The 23,067-nt window shown below is 41.5% G+C and overlaps 1 protein-coding gene across 1 annotated transcript; it reads left to right on the forward strand.

Annotated features, from left to right (window-relative positions):
* The first annotated feature begins 1,936 nt into the window (after positions 1-1,936).
* Positions 1,937-22,989, forward strand: LOC134657543 (DNA replication licensing factor Mcm6). The gene is made up of 14 exons (XM_063513119.1): positions 1,937-2,143; positions 2,416-2,839; positions 3,416-3,607; positions 4,481-4,653; positions 5,956-6,079; positions 7,298-7,436; positions 8,908-9,065; positions 10,369-10,521; positions 11,192-11,497; positions 13,246-13,418; positions 17,091-17,215; positions 19,316-19,438; positions 21,290-21,435; positions 22,856-22,989. The coding sequence occupies exons 1-14, from the start codon at positions 2,052-2,054 to the stop codon at positions 22,976-22,978; spliced, it is 2,451 nt and encodes an 816-aa protein (XP_063369189.1). The 5' UTR covers positions 1,937-2,051; the 3' UTR covers positions 22,979-22,989.
* Positions 22,990-23,067: the final 78 nt, after the last annotated feature.

Consider the following 23,067-nt stretch of genomic DNA (forward strand, 5'->3'; position numbering starts at 1 on the left):
ATATATTCTATTAATTCAAATTTAGATGTAGCTAAAGCACATATTAATAACGCACTAAATGAACTTTATGTTTATTATAATAATTACTTACACTTAAAGATAAACCCTGACAAAAGCAAGTTACTAATATTGAGCAAGGACACAACAAATGTAAATATTGTATATAATAATGAGATTATTAGAGAAGTCCCTTCTCATAAGTTTCTAGGTGTAGTCATAGATAATCATTTAAAATTTGACCTACATGCTAAGCACATAATCTCTAATTCTGTTAGAGGTTTAAATGTTTTGAGATGTCTTGCCGGTATATCTTGGGGCGCAGACCCTCAAGTACTATCCTTACTGTATAAAACCCTTGTCAGAAGTCACTTTGACTATAGTTTTCTTGTACATATGAATACTGAACACACACATAAATTAGAAATAATTCAAAATAAGGCAATGCGAATAATATCAGGGGCAATGTGTTCAACCCCTATAAAAGCAATGGAAGTAGAGACTAAAACAATGCCTTTACCTGTTCGATGGGTGTTGTTAGCTTATAGATATTTAATTAAGATATATGCTAAAGATAATCAAAGTGTAATAAGAAGTATAAAGGGTCATCCCAGGATCCCTAAGTTAACAGCATTACTCTTACAGGTGGAAGCTAAGTTTTGTAATATATATAAAAATGAAATTTGGCCATGTTATGAAGATAGCTTTAATAGTAAACTTTTAAACATTACAGTATGCACAAAATCTATCAATAATAATACTGACTTTCTACATTTCTTCACAAATTCCCAATTACTATAAGTTATACACAGATGGTAGTAAAGCAGAGTCTCATGTCCGAAGTGCCGTGTATGATCCTCAAACTAAATTTGTACAGAGCTTTAGGTTGCACGATTTATGTTCCATATTTACGGCTGAAGCGTATGCTGTATTTGAAGCCCTGAAAGTTATAATAAGAGTGTCAGAATATAAGCATTTCTTTATTTTCACTGATTCACTTAGCTTAATCTATGGATTACAGAATAATCAATTGCATTATAAAGATAATTTTATCTTGTATAATATTAAAAAGATGTTATTACAATTGAAAAACATTAATGTAAATATAAACTTTATGTGGATTCCATCCCATACTGGTATAACAGGCAATGAAGCTGCAGATAAAGCTGCTTATTTAGGTATTAACGAATTAGATGTAAGATGTAGTACTAGAATTCCACTAACTGATTGTCAAGCTTCTGTTAAGACTGATGTTGTGAAGATGTGGATAGATATATGGACTAAAGATAGAGAGACAAAAGGAAGATGGTACGCTAGTATTCAAACCGACTTACCTGGAAAGCCTTGGTATGAGAAGATAAAGATAGGAAGTCGTAGCTTTATTACCACAATCAATAGATTGAGGTTTGGTCACAACTGCGGGCTCAGCACGGTTCCATTCTTATCCACTATCACTAAGCCCGTCACTTTCGCACTTACATACTTGTTAGAACGTGACAGGCATGGTGATAAATGATAAAAATGCGACCGTGCTACTAGGGCAGTGCACCAGCGCACTTAGCCAGATTTTCGATTATAGCCGATGGTACATGTCCTCACTGCCAGAATGGTAGCATTGCAGATGTTGAACACCTTATATTTAAATGCCAAGTGTTTGCGTTTGAAAGACTCATCCTTGCAAGTGAATTAAGTGAAGTGTTTGATAATAATGTCCCCCGCCGCCTCAACGACATTCTTAAAAACGTTGACAGTTACGTTCCGTTATACAAGTATATCAAAAATACAGCGTTGAAGATTTAAAGTGAAGTGTTTTAACAAAATTACTAGTGCATTCTCTGCCATTTAACTCTTTAAATGAAGTGTTTTAAAAATAGCAAAACAAAGACTTGGCTTAAAGGACTCGCATCCAGGCCATAACTGTTTAAAAAAAAAAAAAAAATGTTTTTATTATATGTTTGTTGCTATTAATTAATGAAACGTTAATGTTTTTATTTAAAAGTAGACTAAGTGTTCGTTTTTAACTTGTGGGATAGTGATTTAACTCGAGTTTCATCATGGATGTCGCCGACACCTATGCTACACAAAGCCAAGTGAAAGACGAAGTCGGAGTTCGTTGCCAAAAGCTCTTCCAGGACTTTTTAGAAGAGTAAGTGACAATTAATTGTAATAATCTAAGTGTTATACATAACATCGGTTTCCGCTATTTTCATTTTGCTTATGTTTCACGACACAATACTTTTTAAGGTTAGGTCTTAACCTGATATATGACACCGTAAGATTGTGAACCCGTTGGTTTATAATCTAACGTAGGTTAGGTTAGGTTAGATTATAATCTCCCTACCGTCAGTTTATAATGTACCTAGCGAGATTATAATATGACGAGTGTTTACAATTTTACGGTGATACATTTCGTTACAGGTTCAAAGAAGACAATGAAATAAAATACGAAAAACACGCTAAAGAGCTCCTTAAGCCTGAATTAAGCACACTAGAAGTCAGCTTTGATGATGTTGAGAAATACAACCAAAATCTTGCAACTACATTAATTGAGGAGTATTATCGAATATACCCATTTATTAATCAAGCCATTCTGAATTATGTGTTGAGCCTTGCTGATGCCGGCATGAAAAAGGACTTGCAAGGCAAGGAGTGCTACATTTCCTTTGTGGATGTGCCAACAAGACACAAAGTGAGAGAATTGACTACAACCAAAATTGGAACCTTGATCAGAATCTCAGGACAGATTGTGAGAACGCATCCGGTGCATCCGGAGCTGGTCTCTGGAACGTTTGTGTGTTTGGATTGTCAGACGGTGATCAAAAATGTGGAGCAACAGTTTAAGGTAATGCAACATAATTATTTATATGTAATTATATCAGATTCAGATTCTACTCAACACTGAAAACTCTGTTGATGACTCTGGATACAGGCATTATCAGTTATTTCAACTGCCTGCCTGCTTTATAAATAATAATGTTGTTTCGACGTTCATTGTCCCGATAGTTGTATCAGCGAACGGTCTAATAGCGAAGAGTCTCGACCAACATCTTGAGAGACTCTCGCTAGGTGGTTGGATCAAGGGTCATATGCAGAAAGCGGTGATCTTGGACATGGCGTGGATAGTCCGCCGGTTCCTCTCTCTGCGGCCCTGACCACCGGCAGCTTGGGCCTTGCCCCGCTACGGACGGCACCCTAGGTTAGGTTTTTTATAATATGTTTATAAGTATTTTGTATTGTCTTTGTAAATGTTTTTGTATTTTATTTTTATATCCATATTATAAAATAACCTAACTTAGAGAAGCTAAATAAATAAAGAGAATAATAATAATAAATTGAAAACAGGATTACAAAAGTTAAAACAACAGAAAATTTGTAAAGTTTTATATCTTCATTTAAATAATATGATATTTGATCACAGTACACCATCCCCACCATCTGCCGCAACCCTGTCTGTGCGAATCGACGCCGGTTCATGCTGGATGCAGACAAGTCGGTGTTCGTGGACTTCCAGAAGATCCGCATCCAGGAAACGCAAGCCGAGCTGCCGAGAGGCTGCATCCCGAGGTCCTTGGAAGTTATATTGAGAGCTGAGGCTGTGGAATCTGTTCAGGTAGGTTTTCTTTATCCCCTTGACCACCAAAGACATCTAAAGACGTGCATGATTACCACTTAATATTAACCTTCATGAATTCTCATAAGGTTTATTATGAGTAATCTTTCATATTGTCTACATATATTGAAATCTTGAAACTTGACATTTCCGCCAGGCAGTTATTTAATGGGGTTGGCCGGTGGAAGTATTTAGCAGATGGCGCCAGCTTGCCCTGTCAATCCCTAGAATTGTGTCAAATTTTTATTTTTTTAATGCCCTGGATGCCAGCCCTTTAAGTCAAATCTCATAGAAAAAGGGGCAAGGGGCTAGTCATAAAATACGCCATTTCAAACGTCATGACGTAGGAGGAAACGGGGTCATTCGAAGCATGATTTTTGGATGATTTTAGGGGGGGGTGTCAAAAATCGACAAAAATAGATGACGTAATATATGAACAGCCCCCAAGCTATGATGGCGCCATCTATTCAAACTTTTGACAGTTGCCAACTCCATTGAAGTTAACCAGGACATCCTCTGCATTTGCCATTCAGAATCTTTCTGCCAGTACCCATTGATTCTACAAGCATTATGCCCCCTGACTGCCACTGTCTTAGTATTTCAACCATAGACTAGGAATCCTCTAGACTGAGTTTAGAACAATTATTTCATGAAACCGATGCTGCCAAAAATACGGGGGTGCGGGGGGACGAGGTGAACGAATCCCGTGCCGTGATTGGTCCGATCAAAGACAGGGACCAATCACGGCACGGGATTGACTCGAAGATGGAGTAAAACTACCGTATAAGTGGCAGAGGGGGTAGCGTTACTATGCTCAGTCTAGAGGATGTCTTGTCTGTGATTTCAACATAAGCCTTTTTTTAATTTTCATAGGCAGGAGATCGCTATGACTTCACAGGCACCCTGATAGTGGTGCCGGATGTGGGCTCTCTGTCCATGCCTGGCGCTAAAGCTGAGCTGACGACACGGACAAGACAGAATAATGAGGGTCAGATGGAGGGCATCAAAGGTCTCAAGGCTTTGGGGGTCAGGGAACTGCATTACAAGTAAGAATTCTCACATAATTTACAATCCTTTGTCTTACTGGTTTGAAACATAAAGTTTAACTAGCCTGACCACTTAAGTGATGAGGTGAGCTAGGGTTTCAAGGCGTTAGCCTGGATTGCTAAAGACGCCGGTTCGAATCCGGCCTTCACCACTGGAGGGGTTCGTCACTTTTTTTTATATGACATCTGTTTCAGTAAGGTTTCAGTTTATAAATCATATAAGTACATTAAGTACATAAACTTTTTCTGGCATGCTTGTTAGAATTGTCAAAAGAGGTTTGACGCCAGAGTACTGGCCGTATTTTGTTTATCCTGTGTTTTAAAATACTCTTCTATCAAATGTCGTGCGTAACTGTCTGTTTTTTTTCTTGTTCTTTGTCAATATTTTTACAATAATAAATTAGATCTAATTTATTATTTACCATCTTTATTATTTACAATATCAATGGGACTACTCTCTGCGTTACAAGTTAACGATGTTACGTGTGTGATAATATCAATGCTGGCAAAACTCAATTCGTCAGTTTTTAGTAGAAGTAGTAAGACTAAGAAGTAGATGAATACGGTAAATCATAATTATGACATCTAAACCTGAAGAAGATGGTGATAATACCCCATACCAGCGTCTCCTGAGCGTCAGCGTCTAGTCAACTACAACTCTATTATGGCTGCTGCTCGACGCAACGTTGGCGCAACTGCGCAGTGACGCTCTTTTCCATAGCGCCGACGTCGCCAACTCTCAAAAGACGCCAGTGTGGCCCTATCTTTCTAAGGCTACAGCACAATAAGCACATCACTCTTTGAATAAACGTCTTTTATTATTATTTCCTTTATTCATTTTTCGTCTTAAGTTAGGTTTTATTACAATATGGATATAAAATTAAAATATAAAAACACCAAAAGAATATAAAATTATTATACACATACATATAAAAAAACCTACTATTATTATTCCTTTATTTATCTTTCCTCTTACGTTAGGTTATAATATGAATATAAAAGTAAAATATAAAAACACTTACAAAACAATAAAAAATACATATAAACACATTATAAAAAACCTAACCTAGGATGCCGCCAGCAGCGGGGCAAGGCCCAAGCTGCCGGTGGTCAGGGCTGCAGAGAGAGGTACCGGCGGACTATCCGCGCCGTGTCCAAGATCACCGCCTTCTGCATCTGGCCCTTGATCCAACCACCTAGCGAGAGTCTCTCAAGATGTTGGTCGAGACTCTTCGCTATTAGACCGTTCGCTGAAACAACTATTATTATTATTATTATCACTTATCTATATTACCCTTCCAGAACGGCATTCCTGGCGTGCAGCGTGCAAGCGATTTCCCGGCGCTTCGGCACCGCGGAACTCGCCGCTGATGACATGACCACTGAAGACATGAGGAAGCAGATGACGGACAAGGAATGGGATAAGGTGAGCCTTAGCTTAGCTTTATTTGACGTTCATAAGCGCGAAGCGCTGGTGGCCTAGCGGTAAGAGCGTGCGACTTGCAATCCGGAGGTCGCGGGTTCGAACCCCGGCTCGTACCAATGAGTTTTTCGGAACTTATGTACGAAATATCATTTGATATTTACCAGTTGCTTTTCGGTGAAGGAAAACATCGTGAGGAAATCGGACTAATCCCAATGCGGGCCTAGTTTACCCTCTGGGTTGGAAGGTCAGATGGCAGTCGCTTTCGTAAAAACTAGTGACCACGCCAATTACTGGGATTAGTTGCCAAGCGGACCCCAGGCTCCCATGAGCCGTGGCAAAATGCCGGGACAACGCGAGGATGATGATGACGTTCATTAGCGCATTGTAATATGCCTACTTGAATAAACTATCTTTATCTTATAATGGAGAGTAAAACTCAAAATGCAGAATTTAAGCATAACAGTTTCTTTTTATATTTCAAAGGGATTTGAAAAATGTTCATATAAACGAGTCCTTGATTACTTAATAAGGCTCAAAGAAATCACATTAACGAAATGAAGTGCGTTTGTACAGGCCTGTTTAACACTCACCTAAATATATCAGAAAATTATTAATTTAAGCTTATAGGAGCTTATTTAAAGTGTTATAGGAGAGTTGCTTATGAACAGGTTTAAGATTTCTGAAAATGCTACAAATAGTGTGTGTTTAATTTGATGAGAAAGCTTTTATTGCATCTCACGCCAAAAATACTCGTAATTACCTTGTTTTTTAATCTAAGTTATTAGACCAAAAGTAGGATTCTAACATTTACTGAAGTAATAAAAAAGAAGCAACATTGGTGAACCCACGCTCGTTTCTCCAACCTATTAGCCGTAACCAGCCGTGTCTCACTCCGCGATTTCGTCGCTTTGCTACAGGTAGCTAAAAGTACATCCGTTCGGCCCCAATTTTGGGGAAAGCCATAAGCCGCGCGTGGCGCTGTCGCCACCTAGCGGCCATATCTGCGCTGATCGTAACAGACGCGTTTTGTTATAGTGAGTCTTCTGTACTTAGTACTATTATTTATTCTGTGCCGTAACACATTACCGCACCGTTCAAGGTCACGGTGCGCCGCACCCATGAGAGCGAGTAACAGATTATCTGTCTCTCCTTTTCCATTGGTGCGGCGCACCAAGGTCGCGGCGCGATAGTGTGTTACGACTTTATTACTTGTTACAGGTATACGAGATGTCTAGGGATCGCAATTTGTACAACAACCTGATTGCCAGCCTGTTCCCGAGTATCCACGGCAACAATGAAGTCAAACGGGGCATTCTTTTGATGCTGTTCGGAGGAGTCGCCAAGACCACCATTGAAGGTAATAGTTATTTACTATACAAGTGCGGAAAAGAGGAAATTCGAAAAGAGTGGCTATAAAAAACCGGCCAAGTGCGAGTCGGACTCGCGCACGGAGGGTTCCGCACCATCAACAAAAAATAACACAACAAAACAAAACAAGCAAAAAAACGGTCACCCATCCAAGTACTGACCCCGCCCGACGCTGCTTAACTTCGGTCAAAAATCACGTTTGTTGTATGGGAGCCCCACTTAAATCTTTATTTTATTCTGTTTTTAGTATTTGTTGTTATAGCGGCAACAGAAATACATCATCTGTGAAAATTTCAACTGTCTAGCTATCACGGTTCGTGAGATACAGCCTGGTGACAGACGGACGGACGGACCGATGGACGGACGGACGGACAGCGGAGTCTTAGTAATAGGGTCCCGTTTTTACCCTTTGGGTACGGAACCCTAAAAAAACACGACCGAAGGTAGTGTTTTAAATCGACACGAGTTGCGAATTACCTACACGTATTCGCACGTGTATCGTACAATGTTTTACAGTACATATGGCCCTTGAAACTATCGACATACACACGGAAAGTGCTCTTTCCCGCAGTTCAGGAAAGTAGCACCATATCGGCGCTATACTTACTCAACCTCGTATCTGCAACACTTATTTGATGACAAAAACACCCGTATTCCGAATGAAAGAAAAGCGACATTTCCATCAAATGATTGTTGCAGATATGAGGTTGAGTAAGTATAGCGAAGATATGTACTGTAAAAATATTTATTTAACCCTTTCACTGCCAAAGACGTCAACTGCAGCCCAATATTAACCTTCGTGCTTTCTGACAAGGTTCACAATAGGTAACGCACGATAGCCGTCGCGTTCAAAGGGTTGAACAAAATTCGTAGAATATTCTACATTGCAATTAGGTCATAAGGGTGGATCAACTATTTCTTGTTGTTATTTTGTCCGGTCAGCCAAGAGACAATAGTAGTATAGTTGGTTAGAAGAGATTGTACACCACCTTCTTCTGACACGCTTGGTAGACGACCGTCTATGAAAAGAGTTTATAAGTATCACAAAAAAGCGTGTTTGGTCAATTTAAATGCCTAAAAATCAGGTTTTAAAGAGTGACCCAGGAGAACGTAACCATGGCAACGAGTGACAAGAAAAAGTTGATGAAGTTTATGGGTGACATAAACATATTTTTGATTTTTTTTTTTTTTTAGAATAACGATCATTTATTTCAGCAATAGGTTACAGATATACCAGGGGTCTCCGCACTAGGCAATGCCTGTATCGCGGGGAACCAAATTACAATTAAATATCGGAGCTGTTACATTTAGTCTAACATTTAGTAAGAAACTACTTACGACTAGTAATCTTAACTACAAATTTAGTTTAATAGCTAAGAACACAAAGAAGTGCTTGCGATGAAGTGAAGCGATTGACAGCTGTGCTTGATATTTTACTAAAGCAATTAATAAATACTCAGGCACAACTCTCCGAGGCGACATAAACGTGTGCATCGTGGGCGACCCGAGCACAGCGAAGTCTCAAGTCCTGAAGCAAGTCAGTGAGATCACTCCGCGAGCCGTGTACACCAGCGGCAAAGCTTCGTCAGCAGCCGGTCTCACTGCAGCTGTGGTCAAGGTTAGTACAATCTCTCACTTCACAACCCCCAGCGGCGACAAACGTGTGCATCGTGGGCGACCCGAGCACAGCGAAGTCTCAAGTCCTGAAGCAAGTCAGCGAGATCACTCCGCGAGCCGTGTACACCAGCGGCAAAGCTTCGTCAGCGGCCGGTCTCACTGCAGCTGTGGTCAAGGTTAGTACAATCTCTCACTTCACAACCCCCAGCGGCGACATAAACGTGTGCATCGTGGGACCCGAGCACAGCGAAGTCTCAAGTCCTGAAGCAAGTCAGCGAGATCACTCCGCGAGCCGTGTACACCAGCGGCAAAGCTTCGTCAGCGGCCGGTCTCACTGCAGCTGTGGTCAAGGTTAGTACAATCTCTCACTTCACAACCCCCAGCGGCGACATAAACGTGTGCATCGTGGGACCCGAGCACAGCGAAGTCTCAAGTCCTGAAGCAAGTCAGCGAGATCACTCCGCGAGCCGTGTACACCAGCGGCAAAGCTTCGTCAGCGGCCGGTCTCACTGCAGCTGTGGTCAAGGTTAGTACAATCTCTCACTTCACAACCCCCAGCGGCGACATAAACGTGTGCATCGTGGGACCCGAGCACAGCGAAGTCTCAAGTCCTGAAGCAAGTCAGCGAGATCACTCCGCGAGCCGTGTACACCAGCGGCAAAGCTTCGTCAGCAGCCGGTCTCACTGCAGCTGTGGTCAAGGTTAGTACAATCTCTCACTTTTATAATATTCCTGATGGTAAAAGCAATCTCCGTGGCCTATAAACGCCTGCAACACCAGAGGTGTTACATGAGCGTTGCCGACCCTAACACTCCGCACCCTTGTTAAGCTCTGGAAACGTTCTTGTATGAAAATTCTATTTTTTGACGCTACTTACTACTTGTACTTTGCTACTTAAAAACAGTAAGCAAAATCGCATTTTGCTCACTGAGTGCCACAAAATGAGCAAAATGCGATTTTACTCACTCAGTGAGCAAAATGCGATTTTGCTCACTGTTTTTAAGTAGCAAAGTACCCTTGTTGGAGCTGCTGATGTGAAAACTTAATTGTTGGTATATCTTAAGAAAACATTAGTGAATAGGTAAGTGATGAAGAAGGAATACATTTTTCGGGTTCTCTAATATGTTCTCACTGCTGAGGTGAAAAGTTTTGTGAACTACACGAGATCAAAGTTATTTACATCTCGTGCACTTTTGAGTCCCTTACTACGCTCAACTCTTTCGCTTGCACGGGACTCAAAATAAGCACTCGAAGAAATATCAAACTTTGATCTCTTGTTGTACAAATAACTATTTCATCCCCAGGACGAAGAATCGTTTGACTTCGTAATAGAAGCTGGCGCGCTCATGTTGGCGGACAACGGCGTGTGCTGCATCGACGAGTTCGATAAGATGGACTTGGCTGACCAAGTCGCCATCCACGAGGCTATGGAGCAGCAGACCATCTCCATCGCCAAGGTACCTGAGATGCTGACGATGATGGTGATGTATAGGAACGCTCAACAAAGGCAGGCTGTAGACAGGGTTCGAAATTATCCAGATAATTATATTCTAACCCTGGCTGTTGATCGTTTGTCGTGTTCATTTGGTCATTTCACCCAATGAACAATTAAGTCCTACATTCTTAGCATTCCTATACTGTTCACTAATTCACTAACTACACTAAACGCTTTCTAATGTCTACTTATGTAGACTGCATATTAGAAAGCGTGAAATGACCTTTAAATCATAAGATTCACAACCCACATAATCACAAGATTCACAGTAGAATAGTGCATTCAAAGATTCCTGATTTCTATAACTGACGCCTTGTGCTGTAATTTGGGGGCTTCGAAACTACGGCCCGCAAATAGAACCTAACCCTAAAATCCATACAAGGAAGCGGGACGTCTGGTTACGACCACGGTCCTCGAATCAAAAGTTTGGAGACGCTTCTTGCTCTATAAATGCCAATACTCAGTGTTAATTTAAGTTAATTCCCCAATGTTTCTAAGGGTGGTATTCCACCTGTCCAATATGTATTTGCGTCTCACATTGTGCTCAGTGAGAGAGTGAGACGCAATGCATATTGAACCAAGAAATTGGACAGATGGAATAGCAACCTACATTATTTTGTTCTATTCCCCAGGCCGGAGTTCGAGCCACCCTAAACGCGCGCACATCCATCCTCGCGGCCGCAAACCCCATCGGCGGCCGGTACGACCGCGCCAAGTCCCTCCAACAAAACGTGCAACTGTCCGCACCCATCATGTCCCGCTTCGATCTATTCTTCATACTTATAGACGAGACCAGCGAGATGGTCGACTACGCTATCGCGAGGAAGATTGTGGATCTGCATTGCAATAAAGAAGAAAGTTACGATTGTGTGTATTCTAGAGAAGATCTGCTGAGATATATTGCGTTTGCTAGGAGCTTCAAGCCTATTATTACCGAGGTAAGGATTGTTATGTTATTTAGATTAGCAACTCTCCGTAGCCATCATGTCTCGCTTCGATCTATTCTTCATACTCATAGACGAGACCAGCGAGATGGTAGACTACGCTATCGCGAGGAAATTGTGGATCTGCATTGCAATAAAGAAGATATATTGCGTTTGCTAGGAGCTTCAAGCCTATTATTACCGAGGTAAGGATTGTTATGTTATTTAGGTTTGCAACTCTCCGCTCCCATCATGTCCCGCTTCGATCTATTCTTCATACTCATAGACGAGACCAGCGAGATGGTAGACTACGCTATCGCGAGGAAATTGTGGATCTGCATTGCAATAAAGAAGATATATTGCGTTTGCTAGGAGCTTCAAGCCTATTATTACCGAGGTAAGGATTGTTATGTCATTTAGGTTTGCAACTCTCCGCTCCCATCATGTCCCGCTTCGATCTATTCTTCATACTTATAGACGAGACTAGCGAGATGGTCGACTACGCTATCGCGAGGAAGATTGTGGATCTGCATTGCAATAAAGAAGAAAGTTACGACTGTGTGTATTCTAGAGAAGATCTGCTGAGATATATTGCGTTTGCTAGGAGCTTCAAGCCTATTATTACTGAGGTAAGGATCATTTTTCAGATTTAGCTACTAGCAGACCCCCTAGTCCTCTGGTGAGATCCGTGATATTTGACTCGACTGCCTTCCCCAACCCAAAATCTTACTTGAGAACTTTGATAATGCTGTTTTTAGTTTTAATCTTTAGTTTGAAATTTTACATTTTCAAAAAAAAGTACGTAATTTTTGGTTCGACCCCAAATTTATATTTTAATACATTTGTTCTTAGTTTATTTTTTGGCTTATTTTCACTTGGCTTGGTAGAGATAAATTGACAGTCAGGTTTCGCACCTCTTTAACCCTCCAGCGCACACGTACTCGCCCTGTAATACTAATGATTTTGGTAAGAGAAAAAATGAAAAAGGCGCGTCTAATTTTAAATTTTAAAATATAAATGTGTTCCCAGGATCATAGAGAAAAAAATACATAGAGTGCTCACTCCATACATCAGCTTTAGTACCAAAAAGACTATTAGCATCTAGTATCGAGTAGCGGAACTATCAGTACTGCTACTTGACAATAGATGTAGCCACCGACCGGAAAGTCTTATGCTGTTGAGATAAGACTTTCCGGTCGGTGCTACATCTGTTGTCAAGTAGCAGTACTGATAGTTCCGCTACTCGATGCTAGATGTAGACACTGAAATTAATAGTCTGAACCAGGGATGTTGCGGATGCAGATTTTTTGACATCCGCGGATGCGGATGCGGATATTTAAAGGCTCACATCCGCGGATGCGGATGTCAAGATTAGGTACTTATTAAACGTCAAATATTACATTTTTAGTATTTTTTTATTAAAAAAACAAAACGTTCAGTATTTGAGCAAGAATATAGGTGCGCTATATTTAATAAACAGTAACTTGGCCGACTTTTCTGGATCTAGACGATTTCGTTACAGGTAATGACGAAATTACCTAGCACTTACGCCGCCGCTAAGACGTTCCTGTACCGACTTGTTCGACATCCGCATCCGCATAAGCTCCGCATCGATTTTATGCGGATGCGGATGCAGATGCGGATGTTGAAAATAATGCGGAAGTTCCGCGGTTGCGGATGCGGATGCGGATGTTCGCAACATCCTTGGTCTGAACTGATGTATGGAGTGAGCACTCTTGTCTTACTATATTTCTCTATGCCAGGATGCAGGCAAGCTCCTGGTGGAGTACTACACGACGCTGCGGCAGCGCGACTGCGGCGGCGCGTGGCGCATCACGGCGCGGCAGCTCGAGTCCATGATCCGCCTCGCCGAGGCGCTCGCCAAGATGCACTGCAGCGGACACGTGCAGCCGCGGCACGTGCAGGAGGCACACAGGTAACCTGTACACTAGTGGAGTACTACACGACGCTGCGGCAGCGCGACTGCGGCGGCGCGTGGCGCATCACGGCGCGGCAGCTCGAGTCCATGATCCGCCTCGCCGAGGCGCTCGCCAAGATGCACTGCAGCGGACACGTGCAGCCGCGGCACGTGCAGGAGGCACACAGGTAACCTGTACACTAGTGGAGTACTACACGACGCTGCGGCAGCGCGACTGCGGCGGCGCGTGGCGCATCACGGCGCGGCAGCTCGAGTCCATGATCCGCCTCGCCGAGGCGCTCGCCAAGATGCACTGCAGCGGACACGTGCAGCCGCGGCACGTGCAGGAGGCACACAGGTAACCTGTACCATTGAGAAATATAGTAAGACAAGAGTGCTCACTCCATACATCAGTTCAGACTATTAATTTCAGTGTCTACATCTAGCATCGAGTAGCGGAACTATCAGTACTGCTACTTGACAATAGATGTAGCACCGACCGGAAAGTCTTATCTCAACAGCATAAGACTTTCCGGTCGGTGCTACATTTATTGTCAAGTAGCAGTACTGATCAGGGATGTTGCGAACATCCGCATCCGCATCCGCAACCGCGGAACTTCCGCATTATTTTCAACATCCGCATCCGCATCCGCATAAAATCGATGCGGATTTAATGCGGATGCGGATGTGGAACAGTTCGGTACAGGAACGTCTTAGCATCGGCGGAAGTGCTAGACTGCTAGGTAATTTAGTAATTAGCCAAAAAAACCTATTAGAAATTAGCAGTCAAGCGTGAGTGGGACTTATTGTACGGAACCCTTGGAACGCGAGTTTGACTCGCACTTGGCCGGTTTATTGAAATAAAAATTACTAAAATGTAATATTTGACGTTTTTTATGTACCTATCTTGACATCCGCATCCGCATCCGCATCCGCGGATGTGAGCCTTTAAAAATCCGCATCCGCATCCGCATCCGCGGATGTCAAAAAATCAGCATCCGCAACATCCCTGGTACTGATAGTTCCGCTACTCGATGCTAGATGCTAATAGTCTTTTTGGTACTAAAACTGATGTATGGAGTGAGCACTCTATGTATTTTTTTCTCTATGCCTGTCCACTAGCCACAGACAATCCAACCTCTAGACCAGGGATGTTGCGAATATCCGCATCCGCAACCGCGGAACTTCCGCATTACTTTCAACATCCGCATCCGCATAAAATCGATGCGAATTTAATGCGGATGCGGATGTGGAACAGGTCGGTACAGGAACGTCTTAGCATTGGCGTAAGTGCTAGACTGCTAGGTAATTTAGTAATTAACCAAAAAAAACCTATTAGAAATGAGCAGTCAAGCGTGAGTGGGACTTAATGTACGGAACCCTTGGAACGCGAGTCCGACTCGCACTTGGCCGGTTTTTTTGAAATGAAAATTACTAAAATGTAATATTTGACGTTTTTTATGGTAAAGATAAAGATAAAAGATAGTTTATTCAAGTAGGCATAATTACAATGCGCTTATGAACGTCAAATAAAGCTAGATAAACCGGCTCCAACCCTACACCTCTGCCCCGAGAAGATTTAAATCCCCCCTCAATTGGAGGAGGGTATCCCAATATGAGACCGGCAACAAACTCGGCGGGACACATCTTTACGGCGGGGTACTATCTTGACATCCGCATCCGCATCCGCGGATGTGAGCCTTTAAAGATCCGCATCCGCGGATGTCTAAAAATCGGCATCCGCAACATCCCTGCTCTAGACATAGCATAGTCGCGCTACCCCCTCTGCCACACATACGGTAGCATTACTCCATCTTCGAGTCAATCCCGTGCCGTGATTGGTCCGTGTCTTCGAACGGACCAATCACGGCACGGGATTCGCTCACCTCGTCCCCCCGCACCCCCGTATTTTTGGCAGCATCGGTTTCATGAAAGAATAGGGATGTTGACATGAATCGCCATCGCCAATATATAACATGTTATGTTTTTACCATAGCAGGGAATATTAGAACGCGGAAAATCATATTTTGCAAGTGTAAATATGCGTAATAAATTAATTAAAAATAATCAAAAGTATTTAAAATAATGCCCAGTATCACGTGACTGCAAACGCCAATCGGAGCGCGTGACGTAATCACAGTGGAATCACCAAAGACAAGTTATAAAACCTGCCTAAGTGTCTACAGATTATCGTACCGAAATGCGATCTTGGTGCGGTGCGGCGCACGAATCGATAGTAAGGTGGTGCGTTAAGGGCGCAGCTATAAGTTAGAGCGAGAAAGAAGGTCGCTGTCCGATGCGGTAAGGCTTTAAAAAAAAATTGTCAGTTGCCATATAAAGAATTTAAAAAAATGACTGACAGCAGTTTGTTTAAAACGCCGTTACGTCATCAAGGTCACGTGACAGTTTGGAGCGTTTAGGCGCGAAATTTAAACACGAAACTTATTATACATGTTTTTTTATTCAAAATTAATGAATATATTTTTTTAATATTTTTTTCTGTAATTATTTATTACGTGTCTATCTACAAAATGAAACCAATTCCAAAAAATTGTCAACATCCCTATTGGCCTAAGCTCAGTCTAGAGGTTGGATTGTCAGTGACACTAGCCCGGGGGTCGGCTAACTTGGTAGAGTACTAAACGACCCTCAGACGGCGCGACGGTGGCGCCGGCGGAGGCTGGCGTAAACCAGCCATGATCCGGCTGAGGCCCGAGCCAAGTGCACTGCAGGAAGCATACATATCCTAAAGACTGCTAGACAAAACTGTTGTAGACTCGTCCGACATGTTTCGTAAGGGGCTATTCATAAATTACGTCATTTCAAATTAGGGGGGGGGGAGGGGTCTGGATATCGGATGATACATGACGTAGTAACTGGGTCATTCGAAGCATGATTTTTGGATGATTTTAGGGGTCAAAAATAGATGACGTAATTTATGAACAGCCCCTAACTCGAATTCGACTCCAAAGTCTGACGAATGCTAAAAGTATAAGGTAAGGGCTCATTTAGACGGTGCTTGAATTCGTATATAATTTTAGTTACATTGCGGACTATTGAGGCATAGAGAAAAAAATACATAGAGTGCTCACTCCATACATCAGTTCAGACTATTAATTTCAGTGTTTACATCTAGCATCGAGTAGCGGAACTATCAGTACTGCTACTTGACAATAGATGTAGCAGTACTGATAGTTCCGCTACTCGATGCTAGATGCTAATAGTCTTTTTGGTACTAAAACTGATGTATGGAGTGAGCACTCTATGTATTTTTTTTCTCTATGATTGAGGTCACATTCATTCAACCGACCGATCAAATGACGCAATGTAATGAAACTCGCATGCGAGTTCTCGCACCGTCTAATTGAGCCCTAAAACTTGCAAAAATTCTGTAATTAGGTCAAAAAACTGTATATACGGATCTGTATTGAGTGGTCTTCTTGCTTAGGTGAACCAGGATCTATTGAGGGTGCGCCATGTTGCGGAATTTCACTGGAACTAATTTTTTTATACTACACTGAATTGTCACCCTATACATGAGAATAACAGCGCCCTCTTGACAATTATCATATATTACTGGTCAGGCTATACTTCACTTCTTTGCTTCACATTCAATCTCCAAACTATTTATTATTTTTATTTATTCATTTGAATGTCAAAAATAATAATAGTTTATTGTTTTATTGTCAGATTGCTGAATAAATCCATCATCCGAGTAGAACAACCCGACATCCATTTGGATGAGGATGAACCCCAATACGAGCCTAGCATGGACCTCGACCAGGACCTACCCAACTGTACTAATGGTACAACAGGTGCGTTCAATATTCACATTACAATACTTAAGCTTTGGATTCCTCCGAAAACGGTGCCGTCATATGACGGCCGTCATATAGCGGCAGCAAAAGACGGCCGTCTTTACGGTGGCGACATGTGGAAAGTACCACGGCGTCATAACACACCGTCATCCACCAAGGTCAAAGCGGCAAATTTGAAAAATGTAGGCGCGATGGGATAACGTCCCATAGAAAATTTGAATTTCGCGCCTTTTCCTTCTGACAAGATTTGCTTGATCATCTATAATTTACTTGGAGGATGAAATATCATCAGAAGAGGAAAATAATCGTAGTACGGAATCATTTATTCAAATCTCGTGTCATTTATTCAAATCTCGTGTCATTTATTCAAAATGGCGTCACCGCTATCTAATAAAACGTTCACGAAACTATCGACAAGTACAGCTACCATCAGTTTGGCACTGACATAAACGCCGTCGAGAACGTAATTTACTTTCTATACATCTCGCTCGTACTCGCATATTAGTACAAACGAGATGTATAGAAAGTAAATTACGTTCTCGATAGCGTAAATGTCAGTTTTGACACTGTCAGTGACTCATGGTACGGGCTCTGGTCATGACGGCCGTCATCTTACGTTACGTTGACAATCAACGTAACGTAACGCCGTCTAGGAAACCGCGCCATCTTGTTTACATGGACAACGTTCTAGTGACGTCAGTCAACGCTATATAGCGGCCGTAATATGACGGCACCGTTTTCGGAGGAATCCAAAGCTTTACAAAAAGAAAATTAAAAAATTTGGCGCTTTTGAATTTGTAACTTACTTTTATTTCGGAGTTCAAGACTCGAATTCAATTTGTACTTGTACAAAGTACACGGGGACATACGAGGTTTGTACAGCTGAATAAAAAGACCGGCCAAGTGCGAGTCGGACTCGCGCACGGAGGGTTCCGCACCATCAACAAAAAATAGAGCAAAACAAGCAAAAAACGGTCACCCATCCAAGTACTGACCCCGCCCGACGTTGCTTAACTTCGGTCAAAAATCACGTTTGTTGTATGGGAGCCCCACTTAAATCTTTATTTTACTCTGTTTTTAGTATTTGTTGTTATAGCGGCAACTGAAATACATCATCTGTGAAAATTTCAACTGTCTAGCTATCACGGTTCGTGAGATACAGCCTGGTGACAGACGGACGGACGGACAGCGGAGTCTTAGTAATAGGGTACGGAACCCTAAAAACAGTAAAGACGACCCTGACAACAGGTGGCTTACTAAAAAAGATTGCTAAAGAACGATTACTTGTAGACTAATTTCGAGTGCGGAAAACCATTTGACAACTATGGTGAAAGAGTTTTGGAAAACAGCAAAATACTGAGTGGTCCAGATGGTGCAATGAAAGCAAGAATGCAATGGTGTAAGGAAACCGTAGGTCTATAAGAGACCGTTTGTTTCTAAATAAAGAAAGACTTGTGTCTAATACTGAACTTTAATTATATTAAAAAAAAACAAAAGTAATTTGCCGTTTGACAAGAGCGTGGTAAAATATTTGGCATCACTTTTACTGTGGACGAGTTTTCCATTGTTCAGTGTACCACTTTTACACTTGAAACTAAATTAAAAGCCAACAGGAGTGGTCATTTCTCCATACAAACGTACTCGACTGTTTCCTCCGTGGGTTTTAAAGCTAGAGCAATGATTTTTTCAACACAGATTAATATTGTCAATATCTGTGTCGGACCGTTTTGCTTTTTTTGATATTTTTGTTTTTTAATGCGCTAGAGCCCTTCAAAAATGGCCTAATTGACTATGCCGCAATGCTATTCAAAACTGACATCAATTAGTCAAAAAAGCAAAACGGTCCGACACAGATAATATCATAATCATTTAGATTTCCAAATTTGGTTATGATTGGTTAAGTTTTGGAGGAGGAAACAGTCGAGTACGAAACCTCGATTTTTGATATTTTTACGCAGGATTTTTCGCCTTGTCCTTATCGCACTAGTTTTAGGATCCGCTTCCGTTAGGGAGACGGGTATATTTACCTAAAATATTTAAATCTTAGCTCCTGTTGGCTCTTAACTAGGTAAATCATTTTATTAAAAACATTTCCAGAGACGCCAGTCAACGGAGACTCGGGCAAGAAAAAGCTAACGCTGTCCTTCGAGGAATACAAAACGCTCAGCGACATGCTCGTCGTGTTCATGAGGAAGGAAGAGGCTGAGGCGGAAACCAGAGGTGGGATTTTTTAATAGTTATTTGTACAACAAGAGATCAAAGTTTGATATTTCTTCGAGTGCTTATTTTGAGTCTCGCTGCGCTCGTGAATCTAATTTAGGATCTTGAGCGTAGTAAGGGACTCAAAAGCGCACGAGATGTAAATAACTTTGATCTCGTGTAGTTCACAAAACTTTTCACCTCAGCAGTGAGAACATATTAGAGAACCCGAAAAATGTATTCCTTCTTCATCACTTACCTATTCACTCATGTTTTCTTAAGATATACCAACAATTAAGTTTTCACCTCAGCAGCTCGAACAAGGGTACTTTGCTACTTAAAAACAATGAGCATAATCGCATTTTACTCACTGAGTGAGCAAAATCGCATTTTGCTCATTTTGTCTCATTCAGTGAGCAAAATGTGATTTTGCTCACTGTTTTTAAGTAGCAAAGTACCCTTGTTCGAGCTGCTGAGGTGAAAAATATATTTTCTGGCTTTTACTGCCTTCAATTTTGCACAGAGTAAATTTGCCAATGTCGGTGTTGACTTCCACACGTGAGGAGAATATTTGGTTTATTTTATTTTCTATTTTTGAGAGGATATAGCGGTACACGGCGGGAAGAAGTTGATAACTCGAGATATTTTATTAAAGAAATTTGAACTCAAAATTAAATTGCATAACGTTCAAATTTCTTCCATTTTTTCCCGCGAGTTATCAACTTCTTCCCGCCGACATTATATCCAAACTAGACGTTCCGTCAAGGACTTTCTAAATAGCTATAGGACATTGTTTGATATCAGTTTTGCTCATTTTGTTCGTTCTGCTCGTGATGCTCTTGAAAGTAGCTCAACAACTTGCTGTTAAATAAAAAGTATCTCTCTCTCTCTCTCTCTCTCTCTCTCTCTCTAACTGCTGGGAGACGGATCAAGACAGGGATACGTGGAAAGGGAGGGAGGCCTTTGCCCAGCAGTGGGACACTCTAGCTAGACTCATATAAATAAATAATATCTGGGTGACCGAGCTTCGCTCGGAAAACATATAAAAACTCGAAAATGCGCGTTTTCCCAGAGATAAGACCTAGCTAGATCGATTTTTCGCTCCCAAAAACCCCCATGTAGCAAATTTCATCGAAATCGTTAGAGCCGTTTCCGAGATCCCCGAAATATATATCTATCTAATCTAATACCTTTAAACGAGCAATTCTTGTTTATTTATTTATTTATTTATATATATATATATATAGGGGTTTTCGGGGGCGAAAAATCGATCTAGCTAGGTCTTATCTCTGGGAAAACGCGCATTTTCGAGTTTTTTTGTTTTCCGAGCGAAGCTCGGTCACCCAGATATTATATATAAACAAGAATTGCTCGTTTAAAGGTATTAGATAGATAAATGCATGTTACAGGCTGTTTGCAACTTATTATTGTAACTTAAACATTAACCCCATGTTCAGGCAAATACATGTTATCAACTGCATAAACAAATAACACAGTAGTTACCTGTTGCTAACCGCCTCGTGATGGGATGGAAGCCGGCTCCAATTGTGGGCAGGGGCAGAGCCCCCGCTCTTCAATTGTTTCAATTTAATGTTCCGAGGTTCCTGACACTTGATACACTCACACAGAACCTTCACAGATAGTATTTTCACAATAAAACCAATTTTACAGCACCGCCATAGCAAAAACGTGCCGTCCGTCGTTTGTTTTCCGCAGTGACTAGTTTCCCTTTTCTGCCACGGAGGGAACTGACCGGCGAGTGGCGTGGCTGTCGCGCGGTTGTCGCAAGCACGGCGATTTCCCGCGCTATTTGAATTATGTAGCCGATAGACATGTTTTTATTATGCCTGAACAGATAAATGCATGTTACAGGCGAAGAAAGCTCAGGCATGAAAAAGAGCGCCGTGGTCAGCTGGTACCTAGAGCAGCTGGTGTCACAGGGAGCCATAGAAGACGAGGACGAACTTCTAGAACGGAAGACGCTGGTCGAGAAGGTCATCGACCGGCTCATGTACCATGTGAGTCTATTTTTAGGGTTCCATAACCAGGCATCGGAGTTTTTATCGCATGGTAAGACTAATAGCAAGCTATGGAGTCGACATTTGCCATAAATGTAAACTCTTATTCATACTCATACTCATGATTAATTTTATTTAATATGTAGTAACTATTTAGTAATCTGTTCTCGATTACTAAATAGTTACTACGTATATGAGTTTAATGATGATATGACACAGATATGTTTTAAAATAAATGTATGTTTTAATTGGGTGAGTTGTATTTCACAACTCAAGCACACTATAGCAGATTTTTCATAGTCATATTGTAAATCGTTGTATGGCTCTATCCATGCCAAAATTGCAGCTATTTCTGGGTTAGGCATAATAATTAATTATGGAATATTCCACAACGTATTTACCACTTACAGATATAAATAACTACTACGTTTGCAATCACCAGTGATTGACACATGACAAATACTAATCAATTTTATCAGCGGTCAGTACCTACATGACATTAGGTCTTTCGCAGCGATGTAGTTTGTATAAGTAGTTGTATGTTAAAATAATTGAAGTTATGAATTCATAATGTAATAGTAAATTTTTTTATATATAATTCGACTAAGATAATATACACGACCGACCGCTCTAAAGGCATTTTAAGATAAATGAAATATGTAAATGAGTATGAGTATGAATAAGAGTTTACATTTATGGCAAATGTCGACTCCATAGCTTGCTATTAGTCTTACCATGCGATAAAAACTACGATGCCTGTCCATAACTCAAAAGGAAAAAGCGGCCAAGTGCGAGTCGGACTCGCGCACGGAGGGTTCCGCACCATCAACAAAAAATAGAGCAAAACAAGCAAAAACGGTCACCCATCCAAGTACTGACCCCGCCCGACGTTGCTTAACTTCGGTCAAAAATCACGTTTGTTGTATGGGAGCCCCACTTAAATCTTTATTTTATTCTGTTTTTAGTATTTGTTGTTATAGCGGCAACAGAAATACATCATCTGTGAAAATTTCAACTGTCTAGCTATCACGGTTCGTGAGATACAGCCTGGTGACAGACGGACGGACGGACAGCGGAGTCTTAGTAATAGGGTCCCGTTTTTACCCTTGGGGTACGGAACCCTAAAAACGGAGTCTTTATAGGATCACTCGTGCGTCTGTCGGCCTTTCTGTCTGTACCACGACCACAGATAAGATAATGACTTGAATTTTGACAATCCTAAATAGCCGAAAGGGATAGTCACATAAGTTAGAAAGGGAATTCATAATTCGACCCTGAACCGCTGTCAAACTTCGGTTTTCTAGGAAGTTTCCTTTCTGTATGGTAGTAATTATTTATACTGTGACTGGGTTAACGGTTTAACCGGTTAACCTCGGGCTAGTGGGTTGGTGCAAGGCACTGACATAACTTACATTTACAGGACCAAGTGATAATCCCGCTGTCCACCACCGGTCTCAAGAGCACACAGAAGTCCGCGACAGAGCAAGAGGTGGAAGACGATCCGCTGCTGGTCGTGCACCCTAACTATGTCGTCGATACGTGATAGTGTTACTTAAAATTGACGCCATAGATATCATAAACGGCAGATCTGAGAAATAGAAGAAAAGAGCCTAGCAGGGACCCTTCCCTGCT

This window comes from Cydia amplana, chromosome 20 (genome assembly GCF_948474715.1).
Source record: "Cydia amplana chromosome 20, ilCydAmpl1.1, whole genome shotgun sequence".
NCBI classification, from domain to species: domain Eukaryota; kingdom Metazoa; phylum Arthropoda; class Insecta; order Lepidoptera; family Tortricidae; genus Cydia; species Cydia amplana.